Source organism: Geospiza fortis, unplaced genomic scaffold (assembly GCF_000277835.1).
Source record: "Geospiza fortis unplaced genomic scaffold, GeoFor_1.0 scaffold353, whole genome shotgun sequence".
In the NCBI taxonomy this organism is placed as follows: Eukaryota; Metazoa; Chordata; class Aves; order Passeriformes; family Thraupidae; genus Geospiza; species Geospiza fortis.
In genome coordinates this window covers 159,381-171,520 of record NW_005054473.1, presented here as the reverse complement: position 1 = coordinate 171,520, position 12,140 = coordinate 159,381, and the positions used below count along the sequence as shown (strand labels likewise).

At 50.7% G+C, this 12,140-nt stretch overlaps 1 protein-coding gene across 1 annotated transcript; it reads left to right on the top strand.

Annotated features, from left to right (window-relative positions):
• Positions 1-187: 187 nt before the first annotated feature.
• Positions 188-11,618, top strand: EMC1 (ER membrane protein complex subunit 1; the record flags this gene model as incomplete). The annotated part of the gene is made up of 22 exons (XM_014309969.2): positions 188-251; positions 813-906; positions 1,515-1,643; positions 1,763-1,889; positions 2,214-2,363; positions 3,019-3,186; positions 3,516-3,587; positions 3,998-4,057; positions 4,267-4,389; positions 4,592-4,688; positions 5,351-5,467; positions 5,796-5,804; positions 6,277-6,476; positions 6,723-6,872; positions 7,211-7,372; positions 7,607-7,726; positions 7,925-8,062; positions 8,386-8,559; positions 9,106-9,316; positions 9,784-9,868; positions 10,360-10,489; positions 10,671-11,618. Coding segments are annotated over 22 exons (2,760 nt in total), but the record flags the coding sequence as incomplete, so codon positions are not given.
• Positions 11,619-12,140: the final 522 nt, after the last annotated feature.

Genomic DNA, 12,140 nt, shown 5'->3' with positions numbered 1-12,140 from the left:
AGGGTCCCTGCGGGTGCCGCTGTTGAACGCGGCTGTGCGGCCCTGGCGGGCGGGAGGGCTCGGCCGGCGGCTCAGGGCCCTGTCTGAGGGCTGGCTCCGTGAGCAGCGCGGGGTTAACCCCTGTCGGTAAGGCAGGAACGCCTTGGCGGGCACAAACGCCCTCTCCCGTGCTCTGTGTCTCGCAGTGTGGCGCCATGTGGACAAGGGCACCCCGGAAGGAGCCATCGATGCCATGCTGATCCACGGGCAGGGTAAGGCTGTGACCGATGAGTAATGCCGTGATTGATGCTCACAATTAACAGACAAATAACATGTATACATGCTAAGAAAAGTTTTGTAGGTTTATAGTTATGTTTTACCCTCTCGTGTGGTTATCAAGGGACAGCCGGGGTTGGGACATTTGGGGGGGTTGTCACTATGGAACACCTGAGCTCCAGTCAGGATTTGAGGAAGAGATCTCCACCACTGGATGGCAAGGAAGGAGTCAATGGACAGAACTTTGGGAGGGGTTAAAGGGTTAAAAGGCCAAACCCCCATTGTGTGGGTGAGCACGCTGTGGGGAAAATCCTCTGCTCCAAGCGCTGTCACCTTTTCTCTATTCAGCCTTCTGTTGTGTTTTTGTAAGGTTTAATAAACCTTTCTCAGTTTCTGCAGAGTGAGTGGCTGTTTCTCACAGGGGCACGTGGCAGGGCTGGGGGGGCTCCTGGAGTGTGGAGCCAGCCTTGGAGCACAGGCTGGGCGTGCAGAGCCCATCCCTCTGCTGGCCTGTGCTGGGTGCCAGCGCTGTGTTTGTCCCCTCCCCTCCCTTCCAGATGCCATCACCGTGTCCAACGCTGGGCGGATTCTGCGCTCCTGGGAGACCAACATCGGGGGCTTGAACTGGGAGACCTCCCTGGACACTGGCAGGTGGGAGTTCCTGTCTGCAGGGTTTGTTCTCCTTGGAGGGCTGCTCTGGGAAGGAAAAAGCGGGTCATGGACTTGCTCTGGGTTTGCATTGTAGAGAAAGATTAGTCAGATGTAAAGGTTCCAGAACAAATTTTGGGTGAATTCTTTGTGAATGGCTGAACCCTGCAGAGAATCACTGAGGTTGGAAAAGCCCTCCCAGACCATGGAGTCCAAACTGTGACCAATCCCCACCTTGTCCCCAGCCCAGAGCACTGAATGCCACGTCTAGGACACCTCCAGGGATGGGCACTCCAAACCTCCCTGGGCAGCCCCTGCCAAGCCCTGCGCACCCTTTCCCATGAGGAAATCCCTGCTGATGTCCACCCTGAGCCTGCCCTGGCCCAGCCTGAGGCCGTTCCCTCCCCTCCTGTCCCTGTTCCTGGGAGCACAGCCCAACCCCCCAGCTGTCCCCTCCTATCAGGAGCTGTGCAGACCCACAAGGTCCCCCTGAGCCTCCTTTTCTCCAGGCTGAGCCTCTTCCCAGATCCCTCAGCCTCTCCTGGTGCTCCAGCCCCTTCTCCAGAGTAAAATAGGAAAAGAATTCCCTAACTGCTGGTTCCTGTGCTCAGTTTCCAGGGGGCTGCCCTGGTGGGGCTCCCTGAGGCAGTGAAGTACGTGGCAGTGCTGAAGAAGGCAGCCCTGTCTCTGCACTACCTGTCCAACGGGCACCAGAAGTGGGTGGAACAGCTGCCTGAAAGGTGAGAACAGCTCTAAGGAGGGGTGTGAGCCCCTGGCACGGGGCTGCACCTGCCTTGTGCTGCTGCAGACTGCAGTGTGAGTGGGAGGGTGATGCTTCATGCCTGCTCCTGTCTTGCAGTGAGAGCACTCAGTACGAGCTGCTGTACTCCCGTGGCACCGGGGTGATCCACGTGGTTGGCATCATTCCCCAGAGCCACCTGAGTGTGCTGACCTTCAATGTAGAGGATGGGGAAATCACAAGACAGGTAGGGGAGCCAGAATGCTGGATTTGATGGGAACAAATGCACTTCCAACCCTGTGGTGTGGTGGGCAGAGAAATCAGTTGTTGTGCCACAGAGAACCCTCCCTCTCCCTGAGGCACTGCCTCCACACCAGGGATTTCATGGCTGAATGCCCTGGAAGCCAAAGTGAGCCAGGCTGGCAGCTGTTAGCCAAGATTATCCATAACCCTCAGGCTGACAGGTAGTTCTTCTCAGCTGTGGCTAAAAATAACTGACTTACCTTGCCTTTGTGTGCCCGTGGGTGCTGTGCAGGCTGTGCGCTGCTGAGCTGGCTGTGTCTCTCTGCAGGTGAGGGTGGCAGCCCCGTGGCTGGGGGGCCTGCAGGGCCCCTGTGCCGTGGTGGGGGAGGCTGTGCTGGTGTGCGTGGACACGGCCACGCGCTCGCTGCACGTCTGTGCCCTGGACACGGAGCAGGACATGAGGAGCATCCCCCTGCAGGTGAGCACTCCTGTCATTCCTGACCCAGCTGGTCTGCTTCCAGCTGGAGCTGGTTCCCTGTGGTGACAGCCTGGTCAGAGAGAGAGAAAGCTAGATAAATAAATAAGTTTTCCTGGAATCGGCCTGGGAAACAGGAGGGAGCTGGAGAGAGAGAGTTCTAAACAGTCTGCACCTGCTGTTTGTAATAAGCTGTATTGCCCATAAGTTTGTTTACCAAAGGGTGGCTTCTTAATTAGCTAATGTGATGGTGTTCTGATTAAAGGACCAGTCAGGTCCACCTGTATGAATTAGGGTATAAAAAGCACTGGGTTTCTTAATAAAGTGAATTAGCCTTCTGTGACTGTCTTGAGAGTCTATGTCACTCATTACCTGGTCCTGACCCGTTATGGTGACATCTCCCCAGTCTGTTGGTGAACTGGGGGGTGATTAGAGATGGGGGGTCATGCTCTGTAAATTGAGGGAAAGGTGGGAAAGCTTTTTGTCTGTTCTTCCTTCTGGATCAATGTCTTCTGAGCTTTGCTCCAATGGAGCCTCAGCCTTCCCTGCCCGTGCTCTGTCCCCTGACCCAGGGGATCTCTGAGTGCTGCTGAGGGGAGGGAGCTGTTGGTCCTAGTGAAGGATGACTCCCCAGCACATGTGCTTGTCTCCTCTGCAGTCCCTGGAGCTGGAGTTTGCAGATGACTTCCAAGCCAGGATCTTGGCCACTCAGCCCAGTGTGACCAGCGCCTCACGGACTCAGTTCTTCCTGCAGCTGTCCCCAAGCCACTTCTCCCTTCTGCAGTACAAGCAGGGGCTGCTCAGCCACCTCCGGGACTTCCAGCAGGTGAGAGATGGACCAGGGACAGGGCCAGGTGCAGCTGAGCATCCTTCACACTGCTGGGCCAGCTGGCAGGTTCTACAAGTCTCAGTAACTCTGGGCAGCATGGCTCAAAAACCTTTAGCAGGTCAGCTGCTCCCATCTTTATGAGAAGTAGGATTTTTCCTGTTTTTGAGCTGGGGGGAAACTATGCAATTTTAAATTTGGCTGTGACAGTTAATCTGCTTTTAATTTCGCTGTGGTTTTATTTCCTTCACAAGTACTTTTTAGTGAGGTTTGGGGGCTTCTTGAGGGTTTTTTTTTAATGATTTCTTGCATTTTTTTTCCCTTTTCAGGCAGCTCTAGTGAGTTTTGCAACGACTGGGGAGAAGACGGTGGCTGCTGTGCTGACATGCAGGACTGAACTGGTGAGCACAATTCCTGTCCTCTGGGACCAGCCCAGCTCTGGGGATGTGCTCTGGGGCTGGGCTCCACTGGTGTTTCACAGGCTCAGGGATGGGGAGCCCCTTGAGGAAGAGGAGGATGTGATACGTTTCAATGATAACACAAGCAGGGCTTGATTATGTCCAGCTCAGTGAATATCCTATTTCAGGAAGGTGGGCATGTGACAAGTATTGGCTTTCCTGCTCCACAGAGGATTTCAGTTCTTGGGGATATCAAACATATTTTAATTTTTATCAGAAACAGAATAGAACAGAGCTATTTCCTGCCTGATATCACAGGCAAGCTGAGATTTGTCAGGGAGCTGAAAACCTAATTTTTGTATACTTTACTGGTGTTTGAAGCCATGTTACATCTGCTCTCATCCTCACTTCAGAAACCTGGAAGCTCTGATGGGCTCCAAGCTGGCAGCACTCTGGAGGATGCCCGGAGGCAGGTATGGGGTGCTCTTGTTCCCAGGTTCTTGTCAGTGCATTTTATTCCTTCACCTGCAGGAGCAGAATGACAGAGGTCTTACACCAGCTGTACAACCTAAAAATACAGCCTAAAAATATCTTGAAGCCCCAGTTTTGGCTGGGCATGGAATCCTGCTGCAGGATTTGATGTGGTGTGGGTGTAACCCCTGTTTTCTGCCCACTGCTACAGGATTCCTTAACCTGCTCCAATCAAACCTACAACATAAACCTCTACCTGGTTGAGACTGGGCAAAGATTGTTGGACACCACAATCACCTTCACCCTGGAGCAAGGAGGGGCCAAGCCACAGCAGGTGAGCAGGGAGGGGTTATTTCAGTCCCTGCAGTGCTCCCCCTTCCCTGGTTTGGCAGCCAAGGGGAAAAGGATTCCAGGGATTACATCATCACTTTGCTCTGGTTTCACATGATTTCTGCTGTCTTCAAGGAGATGATGTGATCATTAATGTTGCTGTTTTCCTTACCTTTTGTTTTTGGTTTGGTTTGTTTTTTTCCCAGCTGTACATCCAAGTTTTCCTGAAGAAGGATGACTCCGTGGGCTATCGAGCCTTGGTGCAGACAGAGGACCACATGCTCATGTTCCTCCAGCAGCCAGGTGACTCCCAAAAACAGCTTCCTCCCTTTGTAACAGTCACCAGGAGAAAATTCTGTGTCCTCAAGGATTGTATTTTATCATTACTTTCCTTGGAAGCTGAAAAAATTAATTTAACTCTCCTGAGTCCCACGAAAGACACAGGAGACTCTTTCACCCTCACCTGGACAAACAATTCTGCCCTGCTTTGTTTGGATTTCAGGAGGTTTCTGCAAATTTCAAAACTCTTTTTGTAGGATGAGAGTGTAAGTTCTGGTGTAGATTTTCCTCAAAGATTTTCAGAAAAGGTTCTCTTGGCAAAAATGTTAATTTGCAGAAAGGGTTGAAAGTCCCATCTCAGCGACAGGAATTTTGTGGGGCTCTAAAGGAATCCAGGACTTCACACTGTGAATCTCTTATTTTAAATAGACTCAATGACTGGAACCATTTTAAAGCACCAGATTGCTTTTACTGATCCTGAGGTTTTCTTCCCAGAAGTGGCTCCTGTTGCATGAAGTATTTGTCTTTAATTAAGTTAATTATATTACATATTTATACACTGTTTTGCATTTCATTTAGAGGTGATTGCATTTCAGGGTTGCACTGAAAGGTACTTTAATATTGAGTGAGTCAATTCCCAAATAGTAAGTTGATTTTTCCAATATTCTGCTCTTATTTCTTTCCAGGAAAAGTTGTGTGGAGTAGGGAGGAGTCACTGGCAGAGGTGGTGAGCTTGGAGATGGTGGATCTGCCTCTGACAGGAGCACAGGCTGAGCTGGAGGGAGAATTTGGAAAAAAAGCAGGTGAGGTTAACAGAATTGCCTCTGTGAGTTTGTTTTCCTCCCTAAATAAATGTGTTTATTGTTTTCTTTTTACTCTGAGATGAGAGATTAATTTAAATCTCTACTGATGCCAGTTAAAATGAGCAGAAATAAACCCTTTTTTGTCTAAACTTTGGAAATCCAATCCAGATGACAAGAATACATTACATTGTTACATTAAAAAAACAGCAGCAGTAGGAGGGATTTTGGTCATGTCTCCTGAATGTTTTCTGTGGCTCTTTCTGGAAGACTCGTTTCCAATAGCTTTTTTTTTGCTTTGTTTTGTCTTTCCTTGCTGTCCTGGATGCAGCCATCCAAGGTAACCCCACCCTGCATGGAGTGTGCTCTGCTCCTGCCCAATGCTTCTGGTGCCACTGCTCCCCTCTGCTTGCTCTCCTCAGGGGCTGAAACCATGTTGAAATCTGGTGTTTTGGTTACTTTAAGAATTTGAATACAAACCCTGATTGGGCAGAATTAAGGATTTTTAATTGCTCTGAGGGATTTCTGTAGAGGTGGGGGAGCTGTAGGTGGGCACAGTGAGAAGGAACACAAAATCCTCTGCATGAAGGTTTGCTTTCAGTTGATCAGGGCATATTTTGGAATGAGTGTGGAGTGGGAAAGGTTGGTAAGTGCCAGAGTCTGTGACAGAAATGGCAACTGTAACTTACTGCAGAGGGGGAGGCGAGGAGCCAGCCCAGGTTTGTGCATGGCAGCGTTTGACAGCACAGTTTCAGCTCTGGGGTGGGATGGGTGTGTTTTCCCTCCTGCTCTCACTGTGGTGCCCCTTGCAGATGGTTTGCTGGGAATGTTCCTGAAAAGACTCTCATCCCAGCTCATCCTGCTGCAAGCCTGGACTGCCCATCTCTGGAAGATGTTCTATGATGCCAGGAAGCCCCGGAGCCAGATTAAAAATGAGATTAACATTGACAATTTGGCCAGAGATGAGTTCAACCTCCAGAAAATGATGGTGATGGTCACTGCCTCGGGCAAGGTGAGGAGGCCAGGGCAGGAATCTGTTTCCAGGCTGGAGCAGAGTCTCAGCTCTGAATTCTCAGCCCTGTTTTTAGCCAGGCTTGGGCAGAAATAATGGGGAGATGCACAGGATGTTTGTGGTGGCTTTAAAGGAGGTCTAAGACTCAGCTTTCTTTGGGATATGACAGAAGGATGTCATGCTTGAATGGGAGAGGTGTTTTCCTAAACTTTGGCTTTCCTATGTTTCCCATGTGTTTTTCCTCAGCTTTTTGGCATTGAGAGCAGTTCTGGCACCATCCTGTGGAAGCAATACCTCAGGAATGTGAGACCAGGCTCCTCCTTCAAGCTGATGGTGCAGAGAACAACAGCCCATTTCCCCCACCCTCCACAGTGCACTCTGCTCGTCAAGGACAAGGTGAGGCCCTTTCCTGCCCCTCCATGGGCATGGAAATCTGCCCTTGGACAGGGCAATAAAACCATCTTCTTGGGCATCATCTGCTTGTCGCTGATGAGGGGATGGCAGGGGAGAAAGATCAGGAGGGAAGCAGACACAGAAGCCTAGGTATGATCGTGGCTGTTGTGGACAAATGCAGGATAAATGTTTGGACAAACGTGTGTTTCCAAACAGAATATTTTCAGGATGGAGTAGCTGAACACAGAGTATCAATAGTCAACACCAGCAAGTAACAGTTAAAAAAACACCCTTTTTTTTGGACATAAGCAAAAAGAGGCAAAGCTTGCCCTGTTTTTCAGGAAACCAAGATGAGTTTTCTGTACGTCTTTAACCCCATCTTTGGGAAGAGAAGCCAAGTAGTTCCTCCTGTTCTGAAACGTCCCATTCTCCAGACTTTGCTTCTGCCTATTATGGATCAAGACTATGCCAAAGTGCTGCTCCTGATTGATGATGAGTACAAGGTAAATTGCTTTGCCTGGAGGCAGTTTTCTTTACATTCTGGTCAATTATTCCCCTCCCTCTTGGAGCGAGATGGAAAAAAATGCCATTGAACAACATTTCACACAAAACTATGAGGTTATTCTGGTAAGACAGACCTTATCTTGATAAACATGTTAGAAATAATCTTTCTGGTTCATTCTGGGGTGAGTTTTTTGTCTGTATCAGTTGTTTTTGACCTAATTTTTCTTTTCCAGGTTACACCTTTCCCAGCCACTAAAAACGTCCTACGCCAGTTAGAAGAAATAGCCCATTCCATCTATTTTTACCTAGTTGATGCTGAGCAGGGAAAACTCTCTGGATTCAGGCTGAAAAAGGTATGGAAGGCCCATTGCACTTCCCTGAATGCCCTGTGGATAATGGCAGATCTCAGTTCCCTTCATGGAGCTTTGCTCAGCTGAACCTTCAGCCTCAACTTGCACCGAAGGAATTGGGAAATCCGAAAGCAAGGGAATCTGCATACTGCTGGTCCTTTGAAAATGAGATCCAAGCTCCCACATGCTTTTTCCCTGCAGGACCTGAGCACAGAGGAGAGCTGGGAGGTGGCCATCCCCACGGAGGTGCAGAGGATTGTGGCTGTCAAGGGGAAGAGGTCCAACGAGCACGTGCACTCCCAGGGCCGCGTGATGGGCGACCGCAGCGTCCTCTACAAGGTGCTGCTGAGCTCTCTGCTGGCTTTTTGTTGAGGGTTTATCCCATGGGAAGATCCCAGTACCATTCCCTACATTGGGATGAGCTGCCCTGTGGTGCCAGTTTTTCTTTCTGGGCACCAGTGTGTCTGTGGAAGAACACTCACTTTGGTGTTTTAATGCAGCAATTCAGTCAGTCAGAGTCTGAAATTGTGGAAATAGCAGCTTGATTTCTTGAGGTGATTTATGCTGATTTGTTCACAACATGCCCAGTGCCAGATGAAGAGCAGCAGGGAGGTGTCTGTGGCATGGACAGGGGGTCTCAGCTGTTTCTCCTTCATCCCTAGTCCCTGAACCCCAACCTGCTGGCCGTGGTGACCGAGAGCACGGACACGCACCACGAGCGCACCTTCATCGGGATCTACCTCATGGACGGGGTCACGGGCAGGATCATCCACTCCTCCGTGCAGAAAAAGGCCAAGGGGCCCGTGCACATGGTGCACTCTGAGAACTGGGTGGTGGTAAGCTGCTGCTTCTTTGGGGGTACCCCTAAAATCACCTGCTGGACAATGTTAAGGTGATAAAAAGCAGTGACCTGTAATGAAGGTCCTTCATGGTGCAAATAGGGCAAAATACACGTGTAATGGCTGACTCTGACAGTTCTGTAAGTTTAACAAATTAACATACTTAAAGAAATCATCCAGTTAGATGGTCAGTGAAGGAAGTAATCTCCCCTTTCAGTTCTGGCCCCACTGAAGCCTCCCCTAGCTTCCAGCTCCCCAGTTACTATGTCTGTGATGGAGAAAATGACATGTCCTTGGCTCACAATGTAGCAAAGACTAAATAAGATTCCAGCAAGGTTTGCTTGTTGTTCTAAAATCTAAGGGAGGGGTAGGAAGGTGCTACAGTTACTTAAGGAGCTATGTAACTATACTAGTAATCTACAGAGCTACAAAGAGATGAAAAGTATATAAAAAGCAAAAATCTTTTTGGCATGGAGGCAGTTTAGGGACCACCCTGTGTGATTATTGGAGGTTCCCTGATCCTCCTGGAACTCCTGCTTGCAGTACCAGTACTGGAACACCAAGGCCCGGCGCAACGAGTTCACGGTGCTGGAGCTCTACGAGGGCACAGAGCAGTACAATGCCACAGCCTTCAGCTCCCTGGACCGCCCCATCCTGCCCCAGGTCCTCCAGCAATCCTACATTTTCCCCTCTGCCATCAGTGCCATGGAGGCCACCATCACTGAGAGGGGCATCACCAGCCGCCACCTGCTCGGTGAGTGCCTGCTCGGGGAAAGGGGAGCTCTGAAATCCAGCCAAATGCACTTGGCTGCCAAAAAGTCCTGCCTGGGGGTTGTGCTGGACTCCTGCAAGTGCAGGGATAAACACCAGGAGTGTGGCTGTGTTTGCTGTCAGAAAATGCTGTCAGGAATGGCCATGAGGTGCCAGACCCTTTCCAGCGGTGCCCAGAGCAGCAATGGCCATAAACTAAAACCCAGTGAGTTTCACCCCAACACGAGGAAGAACTTCTCCTTGAGGGTGCCAGAGCAGTGGTACAGGGAAGGTCTGGGGTTTCCCTCTCTGGAGCCATTCCAAACCCACCTGGATGCATTCCTGAGTCACCTGCTCCTTGTGACCCTGCCTGGGCAGGGGGGTTGGACTGGATGATCCCCAGAAGGCCCTTCCAGCCCTGGCTTTTCTGGCATTCTGTGATTTTTGAGATGTTTTTCCTTTAATGCACAGTTGGGCTTCCCTCTGGGGCCATCCTGTCCCTTCCCAAGGCTCTGCTGGACCCTCGGCGCCCGGAGATCCCCACGGAGCAGAGCAGGTAGGGAAGGATGAGAAACTCTGCTGGGCTCTGGAGAGGGCTGGGTTTTGTGTGGAGAGGAACAACCTGTCCTGCCGGGACTCAGAGGAGTCTTGGCACAGAATGAAGGGAAGCTGCTTCAGGTCAGAGGTTGGACTCAGTGATCTTGGAGGTCTTTCCCAAGCTGAAGGAGTCTGTGCTTCTGTCCCCAGTCCGTGATGATGGGATGCATTTGTCTGTATTACAGCAGGTCAGTGGTTAAACCAGCCTGGTGTCTGTATGCTCAGGGAGGAGCACTCAAAGGAAATGGATTTTCTAGAGTTACACTTACTTGTAAAACTTAACGTGACCCCGCTGATACATTTGATTTCCCTCCTGCAGCAGTAATGAATCTGCCCTGGGAAATGCTCCCAGATTTGCTGGTTTAGGGTAGCTTTTGATAATCAGGAGACGCTGGTGGCATGTGCTGTGTGCTGCCTGGCTGGGGTTTGATGTCTCGTGGTGCCTTGCAGGGAGGAGAACCTGATCCCCTACTCACCAGACGTGCAGATCCACGCTGAGAGGTTCATCAACTACAACCAGACCATCTCCAGGATGAGGGGCATTTACACAGCCCCCTCTGGCCTCGAGTCCACCTGCTTGGTGAGTGCAGGGGAGAGACCTCAGTGTGCAGTTTGGGGGTGGATCTGAATTCTGTAACTCCCATAACAGCTGCTCACAGTGTAACCATCTCTCCTTCCCGTTCAAACTGTCACCCTGAGGGGATCATTTTGGGGTTTTATGCTCCAAGCTGCATCCCCAGCTCCTGATCTCCCTCCTGCAGGTTGTAGCCTACGGGCTGGACATCTTCCAGACCCGGGTGTACCCCTCCAAGCAGTTTGATGTGCTCAAGGATGACTATGACTACGTGCTGATCAGCAGCGTCCTCTTCGGGCTGGTCTTTGCCACCATGATCACCAAGAGGCTGGCCCAGGTGAAGCTGCTGAACAGGGCCTGGCGCTGAGGGAGCGATCCCAGCCCCCCCAGGGATGGATCCACAGGCCTCTATTCCACTGGGCTGGAAGATAATTGTGAGGAAAAGATAATTGTGAGGAAAAGCTGCTGGAGGAACAAAACCTGCACTGCCCGCGTGTGTCCTGCGAGGAGAAACGGAAGAGATGAAAAATAGAGACTTTTTTAGTCTGATCTGACTGAAAAAGAAGCTCCCAAACCACCCTTAAAGCCCCTAAATCAGTGTCTCCCTGGTGTTGGTGAAGAGAACCCTGAGGATGTGTGTCCTGCTCATCCTGGGCTCTCCCTCGCTGCCAGCTGTGCCACATGTGGCAGAGAGAGGAGGGTTGTTGGCTGTGCCCCACATCTGGCAGCGAGGAGGGCTCTTCCTGCTGTGAGGAAGAGACCTTGGGTGATTTCTGTAGGAAAAATGTTGGGATTTGGGTGTCTGGCAGTGGGAAACGGCCTCATGGAGCCACTGACGAAGCAGCAGAGCGAGGGGGAGATTTTGAACCTAAAGCCTCTCTGTGTTCTTTATTTATTATGACAACATCAGTTCCTTCCCATTTGTTTTTAAATTTTCCTGCTTTTTTTTTTTTTTTTGTGTTCAGAACTGGGGTCAAGGTGGGGTGGTTCAGGGGGAGGAGCCTCTCAGCGTTTCCTTCGGGCTTTGAATTGTTAAGGTCCAGTTTGAGATCGAGTTTGTCCCCCGGGAGTGGCCGTGTCCCCCACACCCCCCAGTGTCCAGATCCCAAAATAAAAGTGCGGAGCAGGGAGCGGGCTTGGGCTGCTGAAGAGTTTATTGGGCTATTTAAGGGGCTTGGGGGCTATTTAAGTGGGCATTTGCAGCTCTTTGGGTGGATTTGGGGGGATATTTAGGTGTTTTTTAGGCGTTACTTAGGTGAGATTTTGTGGGGATATTTCAGTGGGGGTTTGGGGGCTGTTTAGGTGGGGGTTTGGGACTATTTAGGTGGCTTTTGGGGCTATTGAGGTGGGTTTTGGGGGGCTATTGAGGTGTTTTTTTGGGGAGCACTGAGGTGGGTTTTGGGGCTAAGTGGTTTCATGGGGCTGTTTCAGTGGGTTTTGAGCTACTTAAGTGGAGATTTTTGGCTGTTTAAGTGGAGATTTTTTTTTGCTATTTACGTGGGGGGTTGGTTTTCCTTATTTAAGTGTTCTGGGGGACTCCTGAAGCGGTTTTTTTTCGCTATTCGGTGTTTTTGGGGTTTTTGGATGATTCCTCGGGCCGCTCCGAGCCCTCCCTGCCCCGGGGCAGCCCGGGGGCGGGGCGCGGGGCACGGGGACG